The sequence below is a fragment of the Micropterus dolomieu genome, linkage group LG01, assembly GCF_021292245.1.
Source record: "Micropterus dolomieu isolate WLL.071019.BEF.003 ecotype Adirondacks linkage group LG01, ASM2129224v1, whole genome shotgun sequence".
Taxonomy (NCBI): Eukaryota; Metazoa; Chordata; class Actinopteri; order Centrarchiformes; family Centrarchidae; genus Micropterus; species Micropterus dolomieu.
In genome coordinates, this window is record NC_060150.1 from 33231588 (window position 1) to 33259558 (window position 27971).

The following is a 27971-nucleotide window of genomic DNA, read 5'->3' on the forward strand; positions in this document are numbered from 1 at the left end:
AAACACAGACTTTAAAATCTTAATAAACTCTACAGTAAGTAAAGCATAACCATAGATTCAGAGAAAAAACAAAATGTGAATTTATTGACAAATTACCAGTCAAAATTTCATGATTCCTAACACAGACAAGTCAATTTGATCTATAAATGTGGCACCACACTGAAAAGCCAGACCATTCTCATCTCAGGGTGTCCAATACCAACGCTTTCAGAAAAAGTGACGTAGTTATTTGACGCCAAAGGTACCCTTCAGCATCTCATAGAAGCGTCTCGTACAGACCGGAAGTACTAGCTAGCTAGTGCTAACCACGTTCGTGTTAAAGGTGTTGACAGCCCCCCGAAGCCCACTACCCTTACCACTACCATCAGAAATGTTAGCACCTTTACCTAAGTCAGTGACTTTATTCATGTTGTCCGGTTAGCCTCCTTTGTGTTGCTGGGACGTAACAAACGGTGGCGTTTCATACGGATGCTGAAGGGTACCTTTAACGTAAAATACTTACGCTTTGTCACATTGTCTGAAAGCGTCAGTTATGACACATTGAGATGAGAACGCATTGGAAAAACAGGCTAAGCAGCAATGTCATGACTTCCTGTGTTTTGCAATCTGTACAGAAAAACATGATTCTCAGGCCCAGTGTATTCTGACAATCAAACACAATAATGATGTTTAAAGATAATCCATTTTCATCAATGGGTAATACCCTATGAGGTACTATACATCTTACTAAATAAGTTACCCATCCAAACTACACTTAGAGACAATTCATCAGATCATTCAGTTAACATTCATTAAGTTTCCTACTCGACAAAATATAGAAAACAATAAAAAGAGAAACAATCAAACTTGGTTGGGAAGTATATTTTTCAGTAAGTGATTTGATGGGTGACTGAAGGAGCTGATGGTACAGTTAGAGTTTGGGTTTGTGTAAATCATGTAACGTATGTTCCACAGATTTATAGACTTCTCTCCACTGCATTTATCCAACGTTTCTGAATAAGAGACTCGGTCCAGTTTCTTTCAGTTTAATAAACCACAGGAAGTTCATTTCCAACATGTTGTGACACACACACACACACACACAAGCCTGTCACTTCCAGACCTGTATAGCTCCAAATCCCAGAATGAAAGCTCTGCAATGAGATGATTTAGGCAAGCCCATGTGTTTCATCAGTTTTCCTCGGGTTTGTCAGGTTTGTTGTTTTCTCTGGGTTTAAATGTGAGGGCCACACTGTTGATACAGAACCGCTGGCCTGTTGGATCCGGTCCGTCATCAAACACATGACCCAAATGGGCATCACACTGCATCAAACACACACACACAAACACACAAAAGTCATAAGCCGACCAAAAATGCAAAAATGGTTGTATTTGAATTGAAATTATTAAAGTATAGATAAGATACACACTAAACCATTCTGACTATACTGCTTTATAAAAATAAAAATTGCATGCAAAGCTTTATTAACTAGAACATCTATGCTAAGCACACATGAACTTTGGCTGCATAGCTCACAACACAACTCACATTTTTACAAAGGACCTCTGTCCCCGCACTACCAAGGCTGTTGTCAGGGCGACGAATGATGGAGGCGTGGCTTTCATCCCGCTCCCACGTCCCATGAGCCTCTTTGAACGCTGGCCAGCCTGTCCCAGAGTCATACTTAGCCTCTGAACTGTCAAGAGACGAAGGAACATTTCCTCAATGAGCCACTATACATCCTTAAACAAACTTTGAACACAATTCTCTCTTGCCTTCAGCTTGTTTACTGGCGCGGAGTTCTGACTTTCCATTCAACGTGATTAAAGTAGAAATGTCTACAAAGGGTAAAGTCACTGAATTAAAAAACACCACTTTGCAAAGTGTTACCTGAACAGTGGAGCGTCACAGCAGACACAGTGGTACATCCCCACTTCTGAATGGTGAAGGTAGATCCCACTAAAGGGCTGAAGACATTCACAAATACACACACAGGACTAATAGTTAAGGATGACTTCAACATGTAGCTTTTGTCCTTAAGTTCACGACGATACTGTCCACTTATTATTATTACATACAGAAAACGCTCTTTGTTTCAAACTGAGGGCAGCTTCTAATTCTTAAAACACCAGAGGTTTGTATTTGGACTGGTTGAACCTGACACAGATCAGCAATACAGTGATGAACAAAGTCCACCTGGAACTGCTGATGTTTATGAGACTATATGTATGCCAATCTGCTAGACTAAGATAATGTTGCTTTGACACAAATCTTTGTACTGGTTTGCATGTATGCAGTACTCACCACCTCAGTCCCCCGCTCCCTGGTGACTACATACTGTTCTGGGGTCAGTTTCTTTTGCCAGTCTGTTGTCTCATCATAACGGGTAAGAGACTGCAGGCCTGCACAGAGCAGAAGTTACAATTATTTAGTAAACCTTTTCAAAATATAAACCACATTACACCACAGACCCGGAAGACTTGAGAGCCAAATTGAGAAAATGTTTGGAACAATTAACTTTATGCTACATGTAAGAAGGTACCAAAAAGTAAAATTCACCTAAACCAGAATTTATTGGATAACACAGTCCCCTTTGCACAAGCAATAACCTGTAGCCGTTTATTATTATTAGCGCCTTCCTGAGAAAACTTCAGCACGGTGCACCTGCAGGAGTCTACAGCCTGTGAAACTAGACGGATTCAAAGAATCAGTAAAGAAATCAAACATTCCCGCAGTACCTGGACATGTGGATACAGGACGGATGAATGCTGGGACCCTCCTCAGTAACATCGCGGATCTCGCTGTGGCTTGCTGAGAGACAACTAAGAAGAGTCGGGCAACGAAACGAGACATGCTGTTTGCTGCTGCTGCTGCGTCAAGTCCTGGTCAAGTCTGTCTAAAGTCAAGCGCACCTATCAGTGGAAGCCAAGTGCTGCTCCCTGCGTCGGGACTGTTCATGCCGCGGCGACTTGGCGCTGGTCCTCCCCCGGCTGGTGCAGGCTTTTACCTGGGTGACCCGGTCAAAAAATCACACCTGAGCTATATAGGTCGAAGTGTAATGGGTTCCCTGGCTTTTAAAAGACAGCGTGCAAGGAGCACCATGTTGTGTAGGCCAGTCAGTGCTGGGCAATTAAATAATAATGATAATTATCGCGATATAATTTTCCTAAATAACAATATAACAAATGTTCAATAAACGTTTAATTTAATTAATTTGAATCACGAACGAATTGGCACTTAATTTTTCTATTAAGATATTTATTTTGTATGTAAAAGGGACTGAAAAAAATATTTTACTTAATCTTACTCATGCAAAGGCTATTTGTCGAAGAAAAGTTTTTATCATTATTGTTTTGAATGTTCTACCTCAGATTTGTTAAGTGATCCACTCTTTGGTGAGTTTTTGTCATGTTCTGAAAATAAATAATAGTTTAAACCACTCAGGAGCAGAAATCAGCCTTTATGAAAAATGAAAGAAATAATGATAATTATCATATTGTATGAGATAATTTCTTTTCATGACCATATTGCCCAGCCCTGAGGCCAGTAGCTTTATGGCTTGAAAGAAATCTGTCTGGTTTGGTTGTGCAATTAGGCTATCCTGTGTGTTGCAAATTCAATTCTCAGTGTAGTATTCTACTGTGAGGTCATTATAAACCAAAAGGTGTAACCAAATCTGACACACATAGAGGACATTATTTGGTGCTCAGTGGTCCTAGCATGCTGTATGTTTCTTTTTAATGATGTACAATTGAGGCTCAAACATGCAGAGTTTGACTGGGACACCACAATCAAACCCACCTGACTTGTCTCTGTAAATACAACATTGTCAATCATCTGTGGTGAAGAACCAAATGTTAAATCAGAGTATTTATTAGAGAAGCCTTATAGACTAACATCATTTTTTAATTTAGACTTGTGCAGGCACAGAGAATACTGTATGGTGTAAAGGTCTGCCATACAGAAAATACACATACAGTACAAATCACTTATCTATAATGCATCTCAGTAAAATGTCTGGTCACAGTAGTATGTAGTACAGCATTTCTATACAGTACAGTGTTGCTCTATATAGTCTGGTATTGCACAGCAGCAGGGGTATTGGCTGTCAACAGGTTTCCAGGCTGGTGCATGAGGTCCACTATGTAGCGGCATGACTGTGAAGAGCGCCCATTGCTGGAGGGATTCCTACTGAAGAGGAGCACCTCGTTCCAAGCGCGGTTGTACTCACCCCTAACAAGAGTGCAGCTCATTCCGATGCAATCAGCCAGACACTGAAAAGTTAAAGACAGGAGACATGATGGGGGTATGATGATTTGGAAACAAGCTGGATTGAATGAAGATGGCTACAGTGTATATGAAAACATGAGAGACGTAGAGGGAAAGAAATACTGCAAGTGGAGGATGGGGAGAACTTAAGTGACAAGGGGTTTAAAATAAGATATCAAAAGATGTGGGGGAAATGTAAAGGATGATGCTGTGGTGTAGCGAGGTCAGTGGTACCTTGAAGAGAAGTGCCCTGTGGCAGTAGATTCCCTTGCTGATCAAACCAATGGGAACAACATTAGACTGGAGCTGAAACTTGAGCTCGCTGAGGTGCAGCACCCATGGGAATTCGTGCAACTTTTTGGCCTCCACTGCTCCGCCCATGGCTTCACTCACCAGCCTGAGACCCAAAGCCAAACCACACAAACCCATTACAATGGAGGAACCTTCAAAAACGTGCTTGTTTTGCATCCTGATGTCTCATCGTGGACTGTATCTATTGAGGGTCAGCTGTGCATCTGTGCCTGCATAATGCTGTTACATGCCATTTCCAGGATGTGCTGTTTAAATCTGTTTCTAAGATTCTGGAGAATGACTGCCAATCATTTACTATAAGATGGTTTCCTCCTCTAATTGAGGTGACGTCTCCGCATGTTGGTTACGTGCTGACTGCATTGATCTGTCACCTGGCCAAAGCAGCATACTGTTCTTGTTCATCATTCAGCGGGAGGATGAATTCTTTGGCCTCTTTAACTAGAAGCTGCAATGAGACGTCATCCATCATCTTCCAAGGTTTCTCTGTGGGAGACTCAGGCTGGGTCTCGTCTTTCTGTTTGTCATCCTCTTTCTTCTTCCTGTGCAGTTAATTAAAAAGAAATCAGTGTCTTTAAAAATAGGGAAGAATATCAATGAGTGGTTTTACAGTACTATAATTATACCTCAACGAAACAAATCTAATCTAAGCCTTACTGAAACTACATTTCACCATACAATGAAGTTATTGATATCTTTTTGTGTTTACAGTGTGTTCAGAAATTACACAGATCTTTAAAAAAATATTTTGAAATACCAAACAATGTGTTAAGATGTATACTGTTGGGAAAAATAAGCAAGGCAGTATTACATATGATGGCACTGTTAGTATCCCCACCACCCACATACACAGACACTCTCACCTTGGTGTCCTGCGGTCTCCCTTGCTGCCGGTGTCTGTTTCTGATGGGTTGCTCTGCCTCTCTTCTGGCACATGCACTGTCTCTCTGCCAAAGAAGGACAAGAGTAAAGTGCTTTATATAACCAAAACACAGCACTATTGTAACATTTGTACTGTTCTTTTTGTAGATTTTCAGTTGCTGCTATGTGCCATCTGTACTTGCGATGCACAATATGTACATTGGAATATCTGCACACATTATAATAACACAGATTTCAGAAAGAAACTAGAAGGTACCCAGTGAGCAAACGTCAATTTGCTCTTGTATCCAAACACATTGTTTTAAACACTTACAGTGTAACACAACAGACAAATAGGATCTGCTATGTTTTTAATAAATTTAAAATGCACCCATTTTTAAATTATGGGCAAAACTTCTGGAGCTGCTATACATGTCCTACCAGTCTGCAACATTCTCATGTTCTTGATATACCCATCAGACAGATCCCTGGTAATATATATATATATATATAATATAACATAATATAATAATATATATACACAAAATAAGTTATATGAGGCACTGTGTTTCCGGAGATAGAGGATGAACATTTAAAGTAATACACTGCAAAAAGTGAACTCTCAAAAAACAAGGGAAAAAAGATTATTACTTATAATATAATAATAAGCAAAATTATCTGCCAACAAAACAAGAATATTTCACTTGCTACTTAAGGACAAAAAAAACTTGAAATTAGTGAAATTCACTTACATAAATGCCACCTGGTAAGAAGAAATATCTCGTCAGACAATAAACAAGTATATTTTGGCTTCAATTAAGATAATTAATCTTAGTTAGATTTTAGTTTTTGCAGTCTTTGCTTTTTAAAGTTAAAAAGTTAAGCTTGGGTCATACTCAGCCATGGATAAAACCACAGATGTATTACATAACAACATTGCTTAGGAATGCCTGAGATCTTTTGTGTGTATGGATGGTGAAGGGGGGGGCGTGGTTTAAATGGGGTGGAACTGAGGTACTCTTAGGGGGTACTGCTCTCTTTGGCAAATTTAATTTATCTTATTTTATTGTCTGTGTGTGTGTGTGTGTGCGCATAATCATGGTTGTGCATGTAAATCCATTAGTCTATACACAAAGCCTCTTTTACTTCTGAGTGTGTTGCCATCTAAAAAAATTTGGATAGTTTACCCTGTGAGGCCACGCTAACGGGGCACACTGAAGGAACCGGGGAGAGAGGGGGAAAGAAGAAAAGTGTTGCACTGGATTGGAGAAGACAAGAGGAGGGTAATAGTAATCTAACAGCCACAATAAATTGTACAGACAAACTAGATTGATGTGGCTGGTAGTGTAGGAAGCTTGCCAAGTCTCAGCCATTGCTCAAACCTCTATCTGCGTGGTTGTTCCTGTTACTTTCCCACTCTGCTTGTTGTGTAAAAGGCCCAGTTAGCTGTATAGTTTGGGGGTGGCGAGTTTACTGGGCTGGAATATGATGAATACAAATAATAAACAATGTTTAGTTATAAACTTTAGGGGGAAAAATCAAGAAAACATACTCTGTTGCTCTGTTAACAACAATGATTGGCCGGTGCTGGTTGACAGGCTGCTTGGACAGTTCCTCTAAAGTCAGAATCCTCTGACCTCCACGAACCTAAGAGACAGAGAGTGGAACAGAAAACACTATTATGCTAAAACATAGAGAAAACTGTTATGGTAGTGTTGGTGAAACCGTTCAACTAGTTAAACATCCAAAATAACTAATTATGATTATAATATTATTATATTAGTTATTTTCCCCCCATTTTGCTTACATTTCTTTAAGTGACCCCTGTTTCACATTACATTTAAATAGTACACAAACATACACACACCTTCCCAGCATCATAGAAGCCATTACTAATGATGTCAGTGGAGGCCAAATGATCTGTCAGGCTGTATTTAACAGACAAGTTGGAGTTCAGCAAGCTGATCATGGCCAACTTGCTGAAGCTGCTCTTACGATTCACTGATTGGTTGATTTCCTGAAGCATTTCCAGGGCCCTGAGACACACATAAGACAGAGCAGGAATACAAACACATACAGATATTCAGACACTGATGATAAATATAAAAAGTCACACATACAAAAAGTCACAAAAATACACACCTGAACAAAATTACCCATACTTTAACAAGTAGACACATGTAACACTGTACTATCCTGCCATCTACTGGCTATTTAAGAGATTACTTTGAGTCGGCTCCAACAAACAACACTTTCACTGCACTTTCATTTGATACTCAACTATGCTCCTCCAATTTGACATTTCGTGATTCATCAGCCATGATCTGATGTCATTGTTATCAGTGTCTTACCCATATTTGCACATCTCCACAGCAGTGGGCTCATCAATGGCACAGGCACTGATGGCCATGCATGCATTATGCAACACCTCCTTGTCATAGGAGCGCAGCAAATTGACCAGTGGTTGAAGGCCGCCAGCACTTTGTAACTATGTAGGCCAGGGAGTGAATTTTATGGACAATTTATAAGAAACTATTGAACATATTTTATTTTATTTTATTTTGTGGGTTAAAAACAGTATCAGTAAAAACATTATCAGTTAAATTAAGCAATATTTCCACCTCCAAATTTCATAATATTCTTCTCATTTGCAAACATAAGAACACAGCAGCATTCTGATCAGTCATTCAAACACCAACCTCTGCCCTGGCTTCTGTATCACAGGCCAACACTGCCAGGCAGTGCGTGGCGTTGACCAGGACCTCTGTATATGTGGACTTCAAGGTGTCCACTAGGGCCTGTATGGCTCTGTGTGACAAGATGCCACAGCGGATGACGTCCTGTCCTGCCAGGTTGCCAAGCGTTGCAGCAGAATTGGCCACCGTCCTCGGACAGCTTCCAAAGAGCTCCTGGACAAGGATCTTGTGGCCTTCTGCCTCGTACACTGCACTGGAAGATCCCACTGAAATGGATGAGCTGATGGAGCTGGCTATTAATGCAGTCTCACAACACTGCATACCACATAGTATTTATTTCATATGTGTGTGACATGTGATTTGCATAAATAATTGGTGCATAAGGGAAAACAAACATAAAGAGTTAGGATAGTGAAGGAATGGTGCATTGGGAGGTGTGAGTTAAATGATCGTGTCCTGAGAACTGAAGGAGAAACTTATACTGAAAAATGAAGTCAGACAGTGAGAGACAATGGGTACAGGGAAGATATGTCAGGGGAATATAAAGGTGGTAGATAAAATTGAGAGAAAGAGGTAAAGAGATATTCAGTAAGGGGGAACCATGATAAGACAGATGAAGCATTAAATCATTTGTGAAACAGTGGAGAGGAAAGGCGTACTGCTCAACTTTAAAATACCACATCTGCTTTAGAGATTGAAAACTCATCACTTAATGTTTTACACGTTTGGCACATATAAACACACAAATACTCAAAATACCCTGAAATTATGAATTGTCTATGTCTTTACTGTAGGTATGACATTGACATTATCTAATAGAAAACAAAATTATACATTTATTTATATATTCTTAATGCGTATTGTCCCTGCTCAATAAACCTGAAATAATATAATAGATACATTAAAATAACCAACTTAATCCAAGAATAACAAAGAAACATTCACTCGAGTTGTCTGTCACTCACAAAGCGTTGAGCTGGTTGCTATATGTGAGGTTAGAGAGAGCCTGGGTTGCTGCCTCTCTCAGCGCCAAACTCTCATTGTTCAGCATCTGTACAACTGCAGGGATACCACCTGAAACACACATGAATCCAACTCATTCATACTTCATTGTGGGCAAGTGTGATGGGAGATTGTGTGAATGTGTCCATACCCAGGTCTCTGAAGCGGTCTTTACTAGCTAGGTGGAAGCTCATGGCGGACACGGCCTGGCAGGTAGCCGTTTTCACGCTGACATCCGCCACAGACAGGAGCTCTACCAGGACCTTCTCCACATTCTGCTCATGGAGCAGTTTGCCATTCTCAGCTATACACAGACACACAGCCATTTACACACACGCGCAGTGAAACAAACACAGTAAACACAGGTAAAGTAAGTGGTATTTACTCATACTACTTCCAAACTACCAGGTTGAAAAGTTAAGAGGAAATGATTTTCTCTCATCTCCTTCTGTGCTTACAGCTCTGAGCAACCCTGGCGATGCATTTAACAGCCCTGGACTGGATTTCAGGCATGTTGGGGTGGAGAACAAACTCCATCAGCCTCGTCAGTCCCCCAGCACTGTGGATCAGCTTGAAACTCTCACTGTCACTCAGACAGTTAGAAACTACCTGTAAGGCCTCAGCGTGAAGGTCTCTGAAGTCCTGTAAGAAATAAAAAGATAGATAGAGGTTGTACAGGACACAGACTCATGGATAGAAAACACATTACGAGTTGAGAACAAGTGCTAATTAAAATGAAACCATTTCCAGTGATGACCCTCTCCATATTCTTTCTACACACACATACAGTGCTGCTGAGGATATCCATGAGCTTCTCAAATCCTTGCTGTTGCCTGAAGGTGTTGCGTGTATCTTTATCAGTGGTGAGATTCTGCAACGTCTTTAAAGCCAAATGCTGAATGACAGGGAAGTCGGACTTCAACAGTTCCAGAAGTGGAGGGATCCCGCCTAACTCGTGTACTGCCAGACGACTTTGGTAGTCCTTCATACATACAGTAAAACACAGCAGAAAACCAGAGAACAAGAATGTTGGAATCATGTGAATTGCACCCATCACAGAACTATATCTTACTGAGCACACAGTGATGATTTTTAGTAAACCTTAACTGTACAGTCTTGTAACCTCCTCTAGGCAGAAGACTTAGAGTCACCTGAACCAGGTTGAAGATGATCTCTAGCGAGTTCTTCTTGACATCGGGGTCTGGACTGGATAGGAGCTGGATTACAGGCGGCAGGCCCTTGTTGTCAAAGATCTGGACCTTACAGAAGAAATCCACTGACAGAGAGGCCAGGCACAGCGTTGCAAACTCATGGACAACTATATCTTCTTCAAAAGGAGAGAAAATTGTGTTGTTTGTTTGTTTGTTTTATTGCAGCTAATATACAGTAAATATCTACTTCTGAGTCTATCCAGCTTGTGATCAACGTTACTCACCTTCAAGTGACAGTTTGTCAATGATTGATGGAATGACATCAATTTTTTTTAGAGCACTCTTTACATCACCTTTCAATGAAAACACAAGACAAAGTTAAACACTCAGTCTGTAAGTCAACAAAACAGTACACAGTCAAGTCCCTGACAAGCAGATAGATGGTCAGGAAGTTATGTAAGTTTAAAAAGGCCAGTCACATCAGATGACTCAGAAGGCAAGTCTGCAATGATTTCCTATGTCTGACTCACTGTTGGTGGCCATGATGCCCAGGGCCATGAAGGCGTTGCGCCTGACCAGCTTGTTTTTGTGAGCGATGAGCTGACAGAGAGGCTGCAATGCCCCAAGTCCCAGCAGAGAAACTTTGTTCTCATCTCCTAACAACAGGGGGAGACAGTGAACAGGAAAATTAAGCATGGGGCCAAACAGACCTGAGTGCAGCTGAGAGCACTTATGTGTCAGTGAAGTAGTAAAGATAAAAAAAATATAGCTAAAATGGGTACTCAACATAGTAATATACATTAATAAAAGAGGCTTGGATTCAAAATACTATGTTGATAAAAACACGTCAGTTGCTCTTAAAAAACAAGTAAGTGTTTAAAATGCTTTATGAGGGTAGACTGGAAACATATTAGGTGATTTCACAGTAAATGTCAAGAAATAAGATAAGACAGTGGTCAGCCACAATTAGATGTTGTGCTTTTCAGATGCTGGGTCGCTCTCACCCAAACACACACGAAAGCATAACATGTTTATAGGTTAGCAATGCTAGCCTATTGTAACGTTACCCTTCTCTGCAAATGTGTGGATTGCTTCACAGGCTTTGGCAAGGATGTCCTCTTCTGGAGAGCTCAGCAGCAGTACTACTGTTGCTGGGGTCCTGCCCTCAACAGGCACTGGTTCAAACTGTGAGTGTGAGGAGGGAGAGAGAGAGAGAGAGATTTTATTACCTATATGTCACTTATTGCTTTGGCAACTTTGTTTAACGTTAGCTAAACAGATGCCAATAAAGCATAGTGAATTGAAATTGAGAGAGAGAGAGAGCGCTTTATAACTGATCTTATGTGTATCTGTGTCTGATGTACCCAGTGTTTTCAGGCTACGGAAATCTAAATATATAAACCTTTCAGAAACACGTTAGCTAGGTTTTATCAAAAGGTAAGGTATGAGAAGGCTTCCATTAAGCTACATGAATCTCTCACCGTTTCCTTGCATGGAGTTTCATGCTCCTTCTTCCCTTTCTTTCCCATTCTGCGACCTAGAGAGAAACAGTATTTTTACCAAATGTGTCTAAGCAGCGTTGATTGATTACAGATAGTTGTTCAGTAGCTACTCAATGCAATCAAATCTATGACTCTGCAATCATGAATATAGCTATGCTAGCTATCGTTAAAATACGTAGCTAACCTGACAGGCTACTACTCCTCGGCAGCGTTAGTAAGTTAGTGTTCACAGAGATGACGCTTTAAAAAACAAACTTACAGATCACACATTTTCATTATCGCACATTTTCTTACCTATTTTTGTCCAGCCTAAAGTTTAAGATTTACAATTAGCATGACAGCCGGCCAGAGGAGCTGCAGGTTTAATGTTTTGGAAAAGGAGGTTGACACCGCGTTGCTAGGCTACGGGTGGCAGGTTGGGCTAAATACGGGTTTCTGTGGTTTCAACATCTATTGCTTTGAACCTTTTGTATTAGATAGCCAGTTTAATGTTGAAATATATCGTTACTGACTTCAATATGTGGATTGTGGATAGAGTTTACTGTCGTCAACAATGGTGCCTTGCATATATCTGGCTGACAAAGACTGACATATAAGCTAGATGTCAATGCAGTCAGGTTAAATCAAGGATTTGTAGGCTATTTGTCACATGCACACCAGAGTAAAATGTAGGCTACAGTGAAACGTTGAATTACAAGACAAAAAGTTGCAGAAGACAACAAATCAAATTGTGCAAAATAACTACAAAACAAAATGTGAATCATTGACATACCTCCAGACTGGCATCAGTTGTCTCCCTGAGTTTCTGTAGCCTATGATGGACTAATAATCATATAGGTCTAGGCTATTTGTATAAACAAGTAGCCTAGACCTAGGCTAACTGGTTATAAATAAATAACTAAATACTTATAGACTGAAAATCAAGCATTTTTACCATATCAATTTAGAGATTTTCCAAAGTAAAAGTCCCACAGTTGCACCTTGAAACAGCTAGAGGTTCTATAAAAGCACATTGCTCCATCATTTCTGGCAATGACTCATTGACTTGAGCTCAGGACAACTAAGCATTTTTAATGTATCAATTTTCAAAAGTTCAAGTCCCACATGTATACCTTGAAATTACTTTTTTTTATTACAATTTTGATAGACTACTTCAGGAGCTGCATAAACACATTGTGCCATACTCTCCGGCAATGACTGATTTATTTGAGTTTAGGACAACTTTGACTACATACAAAAATGCAAAAGTGCAGAGAAGTTCCAAAGTAAAACTCCTACTTTTGTACCTTTAAATAAATACATTTCTAAATATTGAAAATGCTTTAAAAACACCATAATTGTACATAGTAAGCCTATGGGACAGATGTTAAAGAAGTGTTTTCTGAACCTATTTGAGGGAACCATTAATACCATTTTTTAATCTAACAGATATTTTCTTCCAAAAGTTTGTTGTCTTGTCTTACAAAATGTTAACATTACAACAGAGTTATACAGAGTATGCTAATATAAGAAAACAAAGTAATATTAATCTTTCCAATAGGCTATAGAAGTAGTTACTACTAAATAAAAAAAAAAAGAAAAATTTAAATGAGTTTTGGACTTGTAATAGCAGTCCAAACATATTGATGTAGCCGATTGACAATTTCACTGCTTTTCTAGATATTTAAATTTGATTCAAACCTTGATTATTTATGTAGCATAAATGAGATCACCATGTACAAAAAAGGATTTACTAACATTTAGCTATGTATTAAAGCTACTATAGGCTACAAAAAGTAAAAGCCTACTATAAAGCCAAAATGTAGCAATATTCAATATAGTCAAAATTTAGTCAAGAATCTGATTTGTTGTCTTTTGTTTTAACATATACAGCCAATTTCAGTTTAAGCTAACTATAGCCTAAGTTTACTTAGCCTACGTTGCCCCCACTTCCTGTTATTGAAAAGGCCTAAATATGACGATGAACTAACATTTTGGTAATTGAATTTATTATCACAATGCGGTCGTGGTGAATAAAATATATCGCTAACAGGTAGGCTAACAGCTATAGCTTACAGTACATTTGTTGATGTGTTACATTTGGACAGTAGATAAGCTATTTTCTCACATATCTGAATTCATTCAAATGTGTTTATTTAATTGATTAATAGGCAATTATTAATAAATTGTAAGGGCAAAGCTGAAAGAGCACATGTTGTTTGATGTGTTTGTTTTGGGTTAACCCTCACATTTCTTTACATTTTTCCAAAGGCACTGAAGTTTTTAGGTCTTTTAATCTAAATCCATGATATCTGTTGTAACGTCCAAAAAGACAAAAGTCGTTACACCTGATAATCACCTGTTAGCAGTTTTACATAGACTGAACACTTTAAACCCTTATTTTTCTCATCTTCAGCCTTTTTGTAGCCTACTGTTCTCTGCCTTTATACGGTAGTATTATTGTTTGACCTAGATAATCAGCTCAAAAGACTTTTGGCTTCTTGCTGAGAAATTTTGCTTTATAAGTATAAAATTTGGTCAAAATAACAAATTATTTAATATGTTAAAACTGAGTGAGAATTATTGTCATAGCCTATTTAATTCATCTAAACTATACATTTTGTGAACTGAGTTTTGTATTCAGGCAAGCACTAAAGCAATGCCGTCCAAGCAAAAGCAACTGTGCACTTTGAACCAGAGACCTTTGGTATATAAAAACACGAATCTTACCCACTAAGTTATCAAGCGTACCTTGTGTTACATATGGACCATTATTCAAGACCACGCAACCACACTGTCATATAACTGGGGAGAGAGAGCAGCTGCCGGAGGTCTGTAGTTATAAATCCTAATTGCAATGCAGTCAGAGACAGGTTTTCATCACAGGTTAACAGCATTCTCAACATGGTGAAGTTAAGTTGTTCTTCCAAAAATAAATTATACATTTTCAACAATTATCTGTAAATTAACCCTTTCATATATGAATTATGTCAGCCTCTGTCAGGATTTTGTTTCCTATTGTTCTTTAGGCATAAAAAATAAAATTAGAATTTCATTTTGTTTAAACACACATTTGTCAAGGTTTTTTTTTTTTTACATGTCCACTAAGGTGGACAGCCTGCACATAAGGTTTTAACTGAAGAAATATGTATTTAACAAACCAATGAATTAAATGATATAGTATGTGAAAACTATATTTTTAATGCTGTTAAACTAATGTGGTCACATATTCTAACATATTCTAATAATGTTTAATGCAATGCAAAAACGTTGAACCTCAGTTCTTACTCTTCAGCCTCTCTCTTTCTCTGCATCCTCAGCTACACTATCATTGCTAGCATTTGGGGATTCTCCTATTTCTGGCAGCCATTCATCATGACTGTATTATCCTTACGTGATTCTGATGGAATTTACTCCACTATCCTGAATGCCTTTCTATTAGTTGCTGCAAGACACTAAATGTTACTCACAAAGGCTAATAGAACTAATCTGCACAAAATATTGTTTTTGTTACAAAAACTGCAAGTTTTACATTCTAATAACATAAATCCATTGATTTACATCCAAAACAGTTAGTGCACATTAAGTAATTTCAAGAAAATCAAAGTCTCAGTAATAGTTGAAATATAGGCCTAGCCAGCAATAATGTCCAATTTAGTGGACAGATGAATCGTAATTTCCTCCCGACATAAAATCAATACGTGTAAAGTTTAACAATTGCATTACTCCTTAGTTGTTACTAGATGTTGCCAAATTTTATTTACCTGCAGGGGTCTCTTATAATTGAAAGAGTGGTAACATTTATCTGAGCTGCTCAGCGTCAGCCATCTTGGTTTTGACGAATTTAAGTTGCATTTACAACGGCTTACCAGAGGGTGGCAGTGTATGGCATGACACAATAGCGTCCACTGTGGCTGATGTGCAACTATCAGAACCTCTGCCCATACCAGTGCGCGGCTTTTTAATAGCTGTCCACTGTAGTGACCACTATGCGTGAAAGGGTTAACACACTGAGTTTATTCTAGTTCACAGCTAAATGCAATTCCAAACTTTAATACCTTTCATTGTTTTTGTCTTAAATTGAGTCTTGAACCAGCAACCATGCGTCTTCATCATGGTGCACACATTCAAACTAACCTTGGTGTATGAATTTTTTTTTAAATTTTGTTCTTCATTTTTCCAGATGCTTGTTTTTTTATATGAATTGATTGACAATTTGCAGTAAGGCTTATAATAGCCTATCATTAATGCAGAATTAATGCATCCCTCAATTGACAATCTTAAGACTGTCACATTGTCTTAGTGCGTCTTGAACCAACAGTCATCGGCCCAATCCCAATGTCCACCCTCACAGACTCACAGACTTTGAGGCGCGTTCCCGGGAAGTCCGTGAAGGCTCAGGGCTGTCCCACTGTCAAATCGTCAAGTGCGCGAGGGCTCTCTCGCGGACATTTTGAGCCCTTTTCGTATGTCCGCATTTCTGCAGACTTTGGCTGAGAGAATTGTCCACAGTTTTATAGCGGTATGACATGAAACACGGGGGTTACCGGGGGAAGGCCGGAAGCGAAAGAAGTATCACGGCAAATCAGCGTTATAAGAGAAGAAGAAAACAGTAAACAAACATGAATCGACACCTACGCTGATGTTAATATTGTTGAAAGTTTTCTTAACTTAAGATGGTGCATAGAACACATGAAGTCAGAGGAATGCAGTCACCTTATTACACATTTAGTTTATTCAACTATTTATTTTAGTTTTTGTTTAATGATGCTATTTGACCAACAGTAGTGTATTGATTAATTACAAATATATATTGACATTTAGGCTACCTCTCCTCCACTCTGTTGGGCGAGAGCCTGCAGGACTTAAAAATAAGGCAAAAACATAGAATAAAAAGTGTGCAACGTGTTTCAGTGTTGTCAAGGCAACTTGATAAAGTGGCAAAGGGCTGTCCCATTCCCCTTTACAGCATTTTGAGCCCTTGCAGCCTCTTATACTCAATCACTTTCCAAGTGACATCAGTAAAGTCTGTGAGGGTTCAGGGTTTAGGGGGGACATTGGGATTGGGCCATCATGATGCCTGATGGCATTTCCAAGATACCTATTTGCTGTTTAAATACTCACTATGACAACCCCCTTTAATTTAGTAAAGCACAATGAAGTATGTGCCAAGATTTGTTCTATGTGCAGTCTTGATTCCACAGGTCTCAGCTCAGGGGAAAGGAGCCTGAGACCCAGTTCCCAATCACATAACAAAAATTTTAAAAATATCCAATTGGAGAGCAAATCTCACAACTAGCCAACTTTAATAATGAAAAAAAATCCTCTTCAATAACAAACAAATGCCTCTTCAAAAAGGTAAATAATGGGTAAGGGGTTTTAATGAAACCAATAAACAAGAGGGGAATCACCAAGCTACTCTCAGTCATTGTTGATAAATCAGTCCTCACACCCAGTTTACAGGTGATCTGAATGATCGTCTAATCAATTCAGAGGAATGTTGATATTGAGCCAAAATTAAATAGCAGCATATAATTGAGGGATTGTTACACAGAATTTGCAGCTGGGGGGGTTATTCATTAAAATGGATGGTGCACATTGTTGCTATGATTCAGTTAGCTACTTATCTGGGGTATAGACATCACAACTGCATTTTTTTCACAACTTCGGAAATTCTCTCCATAGTGAAACATTTTTATATATATTTAATTTGTCCTAAACTCAAATTTATCCGTCATTGCCTGAAGGTATAAATGTGTTTTTACAGCACATATTAAACTTCAAGGTATAAATGTAGGACTTTTACTTTGGGACAATATCTACATTGATGTAGTAAAAATGCTTAATTTTTAAATTAAAAATGTCATAGTTATTCTGGACAAATCTCAAATCTATCAGTCATTGCCGGAAATTATGGAGCAATGTGCTTTTACAGCACCTCAGGGATCACAAAGGAAGCAATTTCAAAGTACAATCGTGGTACTTTTACTTGGAAAGTAGAAAGTAATATGGTAAAAAATGGTTTATATTCAGTCTGTATATAGGCCTAGTCATGAACTCAAAAGTATGATCAGCTGTCAGTAATTCTTTATTTAATGTTTTTCCAGCAACCCAAAATCAAAGAATAATGTCCTAATGTAATTTCCCTTACATTTTAGAGGATTTTTTTTACACAAGTAACATGATGTTTACTTCTAATTTCAAGATGAGATAATACTAAGTAATTGAGATATTATTCATTTCTATTTGGTAGGCTTGTGTCAACACCTTGAAAACCGTACGTATCCTAGTCACACGTGTGTCCTTACCCAAAGTTAATTATAAATGATATTGTATGTGGTGTGCTCGCGTCTGGTACAATTAAGGTTTCGTAGCTTTTCTTCAGGTAAGACTTTCACATTGCGTCACGTGTCTTTGGAAAGTGAGAAAAATGTCAGAATATAGTCGCTAACCCTGCCTGTCAGCTGGCTCTGGGCCGTTTCAATGCATTTACCATAAAGATCAGAATACTCGTGCACTCCACATGTAGGGGCAGCTTGTTTTACCCCGACGGAGATGTTTTACCACGCAGTTTCATAGGCGCAGTGAATGCTACATTCTCATCCTCAAAAGGGATTTTTGATTCGTTAATAATGTTTCAATTGTCAATATGAAATTGAAATCTCATATGGGCAGCAAAGTAGCATAGCCCTGGCGGAGGGAGGGGGTTGCAGCGAATCAGGGCAGCAGACACTGCAAAGCGCAGGCTGTCACCTCCCCTCCGTCGAGCTGTCAGTTCACAGTCAGCACACACGAGCCTCAAGGCTGCAAACGGAGTTGACCACACGTTGATTTTAAATAACTGCTCCCCTGCGTTTTAATTCGAACTGAGGCAAGAACATGAAAGGATACAGCCCTGTTATCTCTACGGACTGACACAAACGTGCAAGAGGAGGGCTGGCGGAGCCGCTGGCTAGCTGTGAGCTGCTATCTAATGTTAATAGTTAGCTTGCAAGCTAACGGTAGCTAGCTGGTGAGCGGAGTCGGTTTGTGCCGTCTGTTGGTTAGCGAAGGTCGGAGGGACTAACGTTAGCTGGTAGTCAGGAGCGTTTAGTTAGCCATTCAGCATCATTAATGTGTCATTTTAATAGTTTGTTTTAAGGCTGCGTGATAAAGTGTGTTTAATTCGTCACGTCGCTTCCGTTTGTTCCTGTCTTTTACGTTAATTCATTTTACGAAATTTAACGTATAGTTGATGATTGCTAGCTAGCAAGCTACTCGGCTATGCTAGCGCCAGCTCAGTGAGACCTCAGTGCGGAGAGCTCCAGACTAGTCAAGGAAGGAAGAGAGGTGACTTATGATGTGGGCTGGGGCAAGCGGCGGACTGTTAGGCGAATGAGAGCAGCAGTATTAGCTTTAACACCGTATTTTCCTTAATTTTAGTCATTGTCGAGGTAACGTTAGGACCTTAGCGTCAGTCAAGCTGTGTGGGACGTCGGATGAAGAAAATAATAGGAGTACTTTGATTTGCGGTCTGGCTAAATGAATAGTGTTGTTATTACTAAGTCGTGAGCTGGTGGCCACTGTGCCACCTTCAAGGGAAGACACTCTGTCAAGATTATCGCAAATACTGCAATAACCAGCCAGTTTGCTTAAAGATGGCTTCGGCGAGCAGCATAGCCGCAGCTATTGCGAGCAAAACGAAGACCAAGAAAAAACACTTCGTTGCCCAGAAAGTGAAGCTCTTCCGTGCCAGCGACCCTCTGCTTAGCGTGCTTATGTGGGGAGTCAACCATTCGGTGAGTCAGACCATCTAATCTCTATGTGATGATCCACAGTTATGTCTCCCTCGACCCTTTGATGTCAACTATGAGCCTTTGTGTTATTGCAGTTGATTGACATAAACGAGACGACAGCTGTCCAGCGGTTTTCTACAGTGCGAAGTTTGCTAGGCTCGTTCAGCAAAGCATTACGTGCTTTCGGAAGTTTTGTTCAGTTGCAGTTTGCATGGTATTAGTATTGGGTGGTTTTGATGTATGCACTAAAATGTATGTGTGTTTGAGCAGGGAACTCTTCTTTGGCTTCCTGTTGTGCACATGTAGGATAAGCTCCTGGGGCTCTGTGTCATGAGAGAGCAGATCTTCCCATGCAAGACAGCTTATCTCTGTTCTCTTTCTCTTCCTTTGCTGAATATTTGTGCTGGGCCTATACTCATGTTGGAGAGAGAACAGACTTGGCAAGCCCAGGACATTCAAACATTTCTGGCACCAAATCCCAAGTATTAAACCTTTTTACCAATGGTGTAAAACATTATAAGGCACAAAAAGATGGTGCTCGATCAACGGACCAAGGTGTTAAATCTGTAGTTGTTTCAGTTCCTTTGCTCTTGGAGTCTTATTTCTAATGCTCTTAACATGGTTATTACAGTAAAGTTAGCCTGTTTACTAAACATTTTATCTCGTGTTTTAAGATAGAGGAGAATGGCTTTCCAAAATGTAAACAAAAGGGCTGAGCAGTAAGTGACTAGCAGCACTCAATTATTCCTTCAGTACATAACCATCTATTTATATATCATTAGGAAACTGTTCCCATGGTGTAGCTAATGTTGTAAATGATGACAGTAGTATAGTTTATATCAAATAGAAAATAATTTTGTCCATTTGATGAGTGCTGCTTTGCTTTCATGCTCTTTATTCATATCTGCCTGTGGTTGTCCTGCTTGGTTTTGTTGTGTGGCAGTTGTTAGCAGACAGTAGAGGCAGCGGGGGCGGCTTTAGCAGATTTATGCAGAATTCTCGGTAGGAATATAAATATTTATGACTAGTTCCATAACAGACATCAGGTCACATCAATATTGATTTGGTATTAAGTTAATGAGTCAGAGAAATACTGGCTATTTGAACATCTGTCTACAAGAGCCCTATACCGAAAATACAGGGATTGATAATGCATAAACACTGAAACTTTGTAACTAAATGGCCACTGTAGACATCAATACAAATGTATGCTATGTTCCTGTTGCATGCCAGTTTGATATTCTTAACTTGCTATATACTGTGCACTATGTGGGACATATTATTTTTTGGTAAGTTTCAATGTGTGCAACATTGTTTAACCCCACTGTTTCTTTGTTTTGATGAAGTTTGGCATATCATCTTATGACTTTGGAGACTGTTCTCTTTGAAATATTACATAATATTGCTATTTTTGGCTAATGCAACAGCAATTTGTGCACAGATGATTTGGCCTGTTTTGAGGTCTGTTTGTTGTTGCATCTAGCTTTGAAAACCTCATACTGATACTAATAACCACACCCCTTTTTTGACATTTTAAAAGCATTGGAGCTATTATTCATTTAGTTTGTCTGTTTGGTCTAACTTCATATGTAGTGGGTTGATGAATCCTGGGGTGAATGATGGACATCTGTGTTAGAGACGCACAGTACTGAGGGCACATTGATCATGGGGTCAATTTAGACAGTAGCATTTGATTTTTGGTCTAGGTTTAGTGTGGATTATGCATTCTCTAGATAGCCTGATGTATGTGAGGCCAAGACAGCTAAAGATCCAAAGCTGTTATTCTGTATCTAAGCTGTAGTCTGTAGATAGATTACCTGGTCACCTGGCTGTGGTGTTAAGCCTGAGGGGGCAAAGTAAGATACACAAGAGGTTTACCTCCATGCAGCTATGCAGTACCGATTAGTCATTCATTTTTTTAATATCACTTGCCTGAGAAAGATTAACATTGATACATTGTTCAGTCACTTTAGCTGATTTCATTACCAGAAATGACATCAGCTATAAATCATCTAGACTGTTATCCTAGAAAACACATAAAATCCTTCCGTGTGTGTGTGTGTGTGTGTGTGTGTGTGTGTGTGTGTGTGTGTGTTGCACTGTCTGTCAATGCTGCCAATGTTTTAATTTGAATACAAAGTACAATACAACTTTTGTAAAGCAATACAACTTTTTCTGCACAATCTGGAGAAAAAGTTGTATTGCACTTATTGTGGATAATATTGCAATTTGCGTTTGCGATTCGATTATAATGGAACAAATGGTACTATAAGTCCACTTGCTTGATTATCAAGGAAAATGCACAAATACTGACATTATAAAATGTGTATTTCTCAGCTTGAACAAAGTTAAACGATAAACAATATTTATAACAATAACTAGTAAAACAGATGTAAAACAGAATGAGGGGAGCGTGTTGCTCTACGGAGGAGGTGGCTAGAAGGAGCAAATATTGGCATCCTGGCTCTAGCCAAATCTACATCTGACCGCTGCAGAGACTCTATCCACAACCTGGTGGAGGAACTAGTATACATGAGTGTATTAGTATAATATCTTAACATTAAATAAAGAGTATAATGTTCAGTTAATAGTATTTTGTTAGTATAACATTAATATATTAATTACTATATTCATTATAATTTCATATAATAGTACACTATTTTACCACTAGTTTACAGTTACAACTGTTTAATTTCTGTGGGTTGTTTTTTTAATATAATCATTATAAAATGGCTTTAATTTGTTAAAGCTAAGTACTAAATAGTCAATAATCATATTGTTCAACATCTGAAAGTTTGCTGTAGCACATCAAACTTTTAATGTCCCGCCCTATTCAGGCTGTAATTGGTCGATTGACGAGAAGTGACACCTACAAGCACGTCGACTTAATGAAATGTAAAACATGTTGAACAAGGGCTCCAATATGGCTTTGTTTAAGCTCTTTACCTTAACAAGCAATAAATCAGCGTATAGTATGACTAACACAATATTAGATAGATTAAACATACACTGTTCTTTCTTGTAGGCCAGGCCTGTGTTATGATGAAATTAGGTGATGCATGAATTGCATGAATTATTATTATGAGCAATGGCGGAGAAAAAGTATAAAATTTTAATAATATGAGAAAGGTAATTTGAGGGTCATGGCATGAAAAACTAAGTTCACCACCAAGTCCTTATCTTAGTTCAAATATCCTAGGAGTCCATCTTTCTATATCCCAGTAAGCAAACAAAAAATACTCAGTTTGAGGTTCAATTCAAAAGTTGTCCAACAAAGAAAAAATCAAGTGTGTTTAATAGACAAGCAAATTCTCCGACAACACCGGAGTTCCCCCACAGACATCCGATGCTAGTAAAGGCTTGTGCAGACTACACGACTTTCAGCTTCGGCCGATGCCGTGCCGTTCACACTACACAATTTGCCGTTGTGTGACGGGAGTCTTGAAGTCGTTGTGGCGTTCACACTACGTAACTGTTCGGTAACAGGGGGTCACACACTACACGAGCTGACAGCGGCTGTGTCACCCGACGCTGGTCTCCAAACCACGTTTGGTCAAGACAACACACTTGAAATGTGAAACAGGAAATGACGCGAACCTACACACGAAACAGCTGTTGTTTATGATAAAGATAACAATTATAAAGACAAAGAATATGGGTGAAAAATGTATTAGCACACACAGGTAGCAGGATTGTCTGAGCTACAGAGAGAGCTGGAGGTGAGTAAAAAGTGTTTTGCAGTGAAAAAGTAGCTACCTGCTCTGCCAGCTGCCTGCTCTCATTGGCTGGATGTGGATGTCGAGTCGGCCGACTCTGATGCTAGATATCTGGCAGACGTCGGCGATGTGTCAGAAATGTGTCGGGGAGCCGTTTTGATGCGTCATTGACATTTCATGCCAGGTACTGAGATACTGCAAATGTGAAGGCTGCAGTTTGGAAGTGTTAATGTAAGGTTACCTTACATACACCATGGAGTTTGCAAAAGTTACCCCAACATGTAAGTAATGACACTGCAAAGGAATGAACAAAGGGAGAGGCCTGAGAATTAAACCAGGCTGCACAGGCAACATGCAGACATATGCACATACGTACATATACTGCAATATGTAACCCCGAGCCCCCGTATCCACTTTGGCCAGGCTGTCAAAAGCATCTACTTTGTCTCTCCCTTGAAAATGAGACGTATTACAGTGTTATTACCCTTTGAACACAATGGTGATACAACTGAACCTGCTAAGAAGGGAGACTGGTTAGTTAGACAATACAGAAGAGCCACTACCTCTCTGTTGGTGTAATGAATCAAGTGGAGGGCCATGATGCACAGAAATAAATGAGCCGTTTATTTGGCCCAGGATATGCAGTGCACGTCATCAGAATCATTCTTGTGTAATGGCTGAGAAAAGCTACAGATATACGCTTTGAAATTCCTTTGTGTGGCAAAAGGTGTGTGGCAGCTTGCTGAAAATAAACTTACTTGACAGGTAGTCCATTTTTACTTTAATCCAAGTACTTTGACATTTTACTTGCATTCCTCAGAGCCTGAATAGGTAACACAGCTCATAGTTTTACAGATATGGATTGAAGCCAAAGCTAAAAAGTTGTTTTTTTTTTTCCAGTGGAAATCTCAGTTGTAACCACTGAAGGTTAGTGGGTGCAAAACCTCAAACAAGCTAGTGTCTACAAAATCAGTCTCAAACTCATTACAAAAGCATCTCGTGGTTCTAAGTCTGCATGACATTACAAATAAATAATAGGCCTTGTCTCTTTAGGATAATTTTTTTGCTGCACAAAAAAAATAGGATCCTTTTTTTGCATCATAATGCTCGCCTAGCGGCTAGTCCAACACGCCCTCAAAAACACCAGTGGAAACCACAGTGACAAGACGTCTGCCTGCTGCCTCTCTTCTCCCTTCCAAACATTAGCTACCCTCCAGGCAGTGTCAATGGATATAAAGTTGTTACTGTGATGTAGAGAGTGCGCAGTTAAAACTTTATGGATGAAAGATACATTTGTTACAAATTAAAAACTCACCACTCTGAAACTCTTGCTCCAGTCCATGTTGCTAAGCTGGTAAGGGGATATACAGCTGAACCGAAGGTGTGTTTACCGGCTTCTCACGACCCGGCCTACTCTGCTCCTAATTGGCTATTAGTCCTTAACTAGGAACTCCCAACAAAGATCTTGTAGAGGTGAGATGTATCACTCCATAACTCCATAACAAAGCGTTAAACACACAGGTTTATTTTTTTAGCTTAAAGTAGCCTTCTTTCACACACAGGCTGGATATGTGCTGACATAAACAGATCAGAGACTAAGCATGAATCTAGCCAACAGGATATGCCAACAAGTTGACCAATCTTCTAATGGTTGTGTCTTGTAATATACTGTATATTCATCATGAAAGTGGTGGCCCTTTCATACAAGTAAACAAGAATGTAGTAAAAATGATCCTAAAAAAGTCAAAGGCAAAGTCAAAGTTAATTGCCCATTTAGGCTCTTAAAGATATCTTGGTAAACAGTGTGTGTGTGTGTGTGTGTGTGTGTGTGTGTGTGTGTGTGTGTGTGTGTGTGTGTGTGTGTGTGTGTGTGTGTGTGTGTGTGTGTGTGTGTGAGTGAGAGACATGGATGTGGGCCCTGACAGCATAGTTGGAAATACTGGTTACTGGAAAAAGATACAGTGTTCCTAGCTACCGTTCACAAGCTAATTCTAAAAACATTTCAAGCTGCAGAACACCTTATGTCAGGAGTTTTATTTCAGCAGCTGAAAATGGATCAGAGTATAGCTTACAGCTTCACCTTCATGTAATTTGGGAATCTGTAAAAGTTTAGTCCTGGCTTGTCTGTAAGTTCTTTCCGTAAGGCCTTTGGGTGTCTGAGTACACTGCTGGAATAGAAAGGTGTCAGGATGTGTTCTGCTGATGATTTTTGAGTGGATTTGTCACTGGCTGGAAAGTTGCATCACCACAGTTTGAGGCACCCACTGTGAAATCATAGCTTTGAGTCCAGCAGCTACTAACCTGCTGTTCCATGTCACCTGTTCCTGTCCTTTTAAAGTAAAGACCATAATTGTGTTGAGTTGAAGTTCCACATAGCTTTTTATTATGACATGCCTAGAGACAGTAAATGTGTTCAAATGTCTCTTTATTGTTATTAAGTACAGTGACATTTAAAAGACCTTTTCAAGAAAAACAGGTATTTTAATTTGAAAAGTGTGAGTGTCGTTTAAATAGTAAATACAAAAATAGTTTTTGTTTTAATTTTCGTAGAAGATTTTGTATCATTTTGGTCTATTTCTTTGCTTCCCTTCCTTAGTTTTTACTTTTTGTTTTTCATACTGTCACTCCTTTCTATCTGTGCCTCCATTAAACTCTCCCCCTCCTGCAGGTTCATTCACTATTTTTATCATTGGCTCTTTCTGTGTCATCCTGTCTATCTGGCTCACTTTCATTCCCCGTCCCTCCTTTCTTTGCCGTCTCCTGCCTCTCTGTCTGACTCAGAGTAGCTGTGTCTGGTTCTGTGCATTGCATAAGAGTGGGGTTCTATAAATATCTGTAGGGAGTGATCTACAGCTAATATGTGTGATGATTATGGGTGAGGAAAACAGAAAAGCTGGAGCCTCACACCCTGGCACCCTGAGGCAATGACAGATAGAGGAACTTGTGGAAGCGTCTTGTGGTTTTGTTCCAATGTGTGTCTCTAAAAACCTTTTAATACAAGACATTTTCTTATTTGCTTGCTCCTGCATTACTTATTGCGATTATTTTGACTGATATTGCAATTGGGATATGATTTGCTATACTAGGAATTTTTACAAGGATCTGTACTAACAGAGATATTTTCTGAAGTCTGTAGAATATGATGTGTAGGCCATTACATCTCTGCAGAATGACAATATTTAATTTAAAATGGTATTTTATTTTTATACATACATCACCTTTAACAAATATTGCATCTCCTGCGATTTGAAAATTGCAGTAGGCCATATCGCAATTTTGGTTCATTGCTCAGCCCTATCCCCTACATGCACACACCTACTTATATGTCTGTATGTGTGTGTCCTTCGCCACAGAGTCACTGTGCCATGGCATACTCCTTGCCCAAATACAATGCCACTTGTTGCTGAGCAGTTTCGCCCAACTTACCCAACAGGACGAGCCATATATCATAAGGCTAGTTGCTCCGTCAGTCTAAACCACTATATCCTTTAATAGCTGGCCTTTCATTGCACTGACTTCACAACAGACTTGCCTGCCTGTGTGTGTGGGTGCATGTGTGTACCTGTTGATGACAACTGTTATTCCTGTGGTACCTATTTCCACCTTAGTCATCTAGTGTTTCAACACAGATAGGAGCATGTCTGTTGTAATAAAGCTCATAAGATGATTATATTAAATAATACTTGTCTTAATTATACACTGTATAGATTTGGTGTACCTGGTAAATTCTACTTGAGTTAAAGACTTGGAAACACACACTTTCTTCAGAACCTGTGTGTGATTGAATGACTTACACTGACTAAAATAGACTTGAATGAGCTGTTAATGTCTGTGAATGCAGACGTGTCACAATTCAAGGGATGATTACCATAAGCATTTAATTGCACTGCAGGTGTCTTACTCGGATAGTTGGTTGCATTGGTCCATGGACCTGTTTCTGTCATTGCGTCTCTGTCCTTCCACCTACACGCACATACACAGATGCACATAGACACACACACACACAGACAGATGCAACAATCCTTTTACCGTACCACTGCTTCTGTGTGTCCTCATTATGGCTAACCTATTTGCGCTGTTGTTGTAAGCATAGGGAGCAGAGGACTGGCCTGGACACTCAAGTTGTCAAAGTTGCTCCACAGAATTAGGTCACATACAGACTATCATTGTCACATTTATAGTGAATTTCTAGTGAGGGCTGATCATTGTGTGTAGTTTTAAGCAGAAGTTGTAGCCTACTCACGTTTCCTAGTGTTTAATTAAAAATGTTCTCTAAACGCATTAAAGTATTGCCACTCTAATTATAAGATTAACTGTACATAGTATAGATACAATTTATGCGCTTCCCATATTGCTAAGGTATTATAATGAAAATGTATGTTCTGTTGCTATATAAAATACAAAACAAAGTGCTTTGACATAATGTGATTTATCAGATTTGTCCTTTTTATTGATAATTAAAACACTGAAAATTGTAAATTTCCCATTCTCTAGTTTTTTTCCCACCCTATATTGTGTTCATTCCTTTTTACAGGCTAGCCCATGAATCCCTGATACACACACTCAGATACCATTGTTGTACTGTGTTTAGGGCTTTCCACCTAAAGAGGCTTGAGTTGGATCCTAGGATAAGCTGGTTTATTCTTTATGTGGATACTGTTAAAAGTGCTACATACTATGAATGGTTCTGGGATATGTAACAGGTCAGGTGGTGATGTAATAGTCTTGTTA

At 39.2% G+C, this 27971-nt stretch overlaps 3 protein-coding genes across 6 annotated transcripts in view; 1 reads left to right on the forward strand and 2 right to left on the reverse strand.

Annotated features, from left to right (window-relative positions):
* Positions 1-56: 56 nt before the first annotated feature.
* Positions 57-2915, reverse strand: msrb2 (methionine sulfoxide reductase B2). Its single transcript, XM_046065643.1, has 5 exons — positions 2719-2915; positions 2285-2382; positions 1871-1947; positions 1529-1676; positions 57-1302 (listed from the first exon to the last, which is right to left on the reverse strand). Exons 1-5 carry the CDS (start codon positions 2831-2833, stop codon positions 1171-1173), a joined length of 570 nt encoding a protein of 189 aa, XP_045921599.1. The 5' UTR covers positions 2834-2915; the 3' UTR covers positions 57-1170.
* Positions 2916-3837: 922 nt separating this feature from the next.
* Positions 3838-12181, reverse strand: armc3 (armadillo repeat containing 3). 3 transcript variants are annotated; one of them, XM_046065661.1, is made up of 18 exons: positions 12065-12181; positions 11750-11805; positions 11336-11453; positions 10799-10924; positions 10553-10621; positions 10269-10441; positions 9905-10099; positions 9576-9759; positions 9269-9421; positions 9081-9189; positions 8119-8395; positions 7771-7907; positions 7287-7455; positions 6972-7066; positions 5422-5505; positions 4933-5100; positions 4484-4646; positions 3838-4254 (listed from the first exon to the last, which is right to left on the reverse strand). In XM_046065661.1, the coding sequence occupies exons 2-18, from the start codon at positions 11795-11797 to the stop codon at positions 4048-4050; spliced, it is 2475 nt and encodes an 824-aa protein (XP_045921617.1). In that variant the 5' UTR covers positions 11798-11805; positions 12065-12181; the 3' UTR covers positions 3838-4047. The 3 variants fall into 3 exon arrangements, with proteins under 3 accessions (XP_045921617.1, XP_045921625.1, XP_045921613.1); XM_046065669.1 differs by having other exon boundaries at positions 8119-8368; positions 10269-10444; XM_046065657.1 differs by having other exon boundaries at positions 10269-10444.
* A 6176-nt stretch (positions 12182-18357) lies between these two features.
* The window catches only part of pip4k2aa (phosphatidylinositol-5-phosphate 4-kinase, type II, alpha a), a 33591-nt gene continuing 23977 nt past the window's right edge, over positions 18358-27971 (forward strand). The window contains exon 1 of one of the 2 annotated variants that reach the window (XM_046065683.1): positions 18358-18707. Coding sequence is in view for 1 of the 2 variants with exons in the window: in XM_046065679.1 (XP_045921635.1) it covers positions 19387-19527 (141 nt within the window). In the remaining variant the exon portion in view is untranslated. Of the gene's footprint in view, positions 19528-27971 lie in introns of both variants that reach the window. The other variant, XM_046065679.1, reaches the window with a different exon arrangement.

What these genes read in the sequence shown, in the direction of transcription:
- msrb2 (XM_046065643.1), bottom strand. Translation starts at nt 2,833, where the DNA reads ATGTCTCGTTTCGTTGCCCGACTCTTCTTAGTTGTCTCTCAGCAAGCC. An exon ending in TCCTGTATCCACATGTCCAG is followed by an intron (nt 2,383 to 2,718) that starts GTACTGCGGGAA and finishes TGCTCTGTGCAG; the next exon opens with GCCTGCAGTCTCTTACCCGT. An exon ending in TGTGACGCTCCACTGTTCAG is followed by an intron (nt 1,677 to 1,870) that starts GTAACACTTTGC and finishes GTCTCTTGACAG; the next exon opens with TTCAGAGGCTAAGTATGACT.
- armc3 (XM_046065657.1), bottom strand. Translation starts at nt 11,797, where the DNA reads ATGGGAAAGAAAGGGAAGAAGGAGCATGAAACTCCATGCAAGGAAACG. An exon ending in TGACAAACTGTCACTTGAAG is followed by an intron (nt 10,445 to 10,552) that starts GTGAGTAACGTT and finishes CTCCTTTTGAAG; the next exon opens with AAGATATAGTTGTCCATGAG. An exon ending in CAGTATGCTGCTTTGGCCAG is followed by an intron (nt 4,647 to 4,932) that starts GTGACAGATCAA and finishes TTTGGGTCTCAG; the next exon opens with GCTGGTGAGTGAAGCCATGG.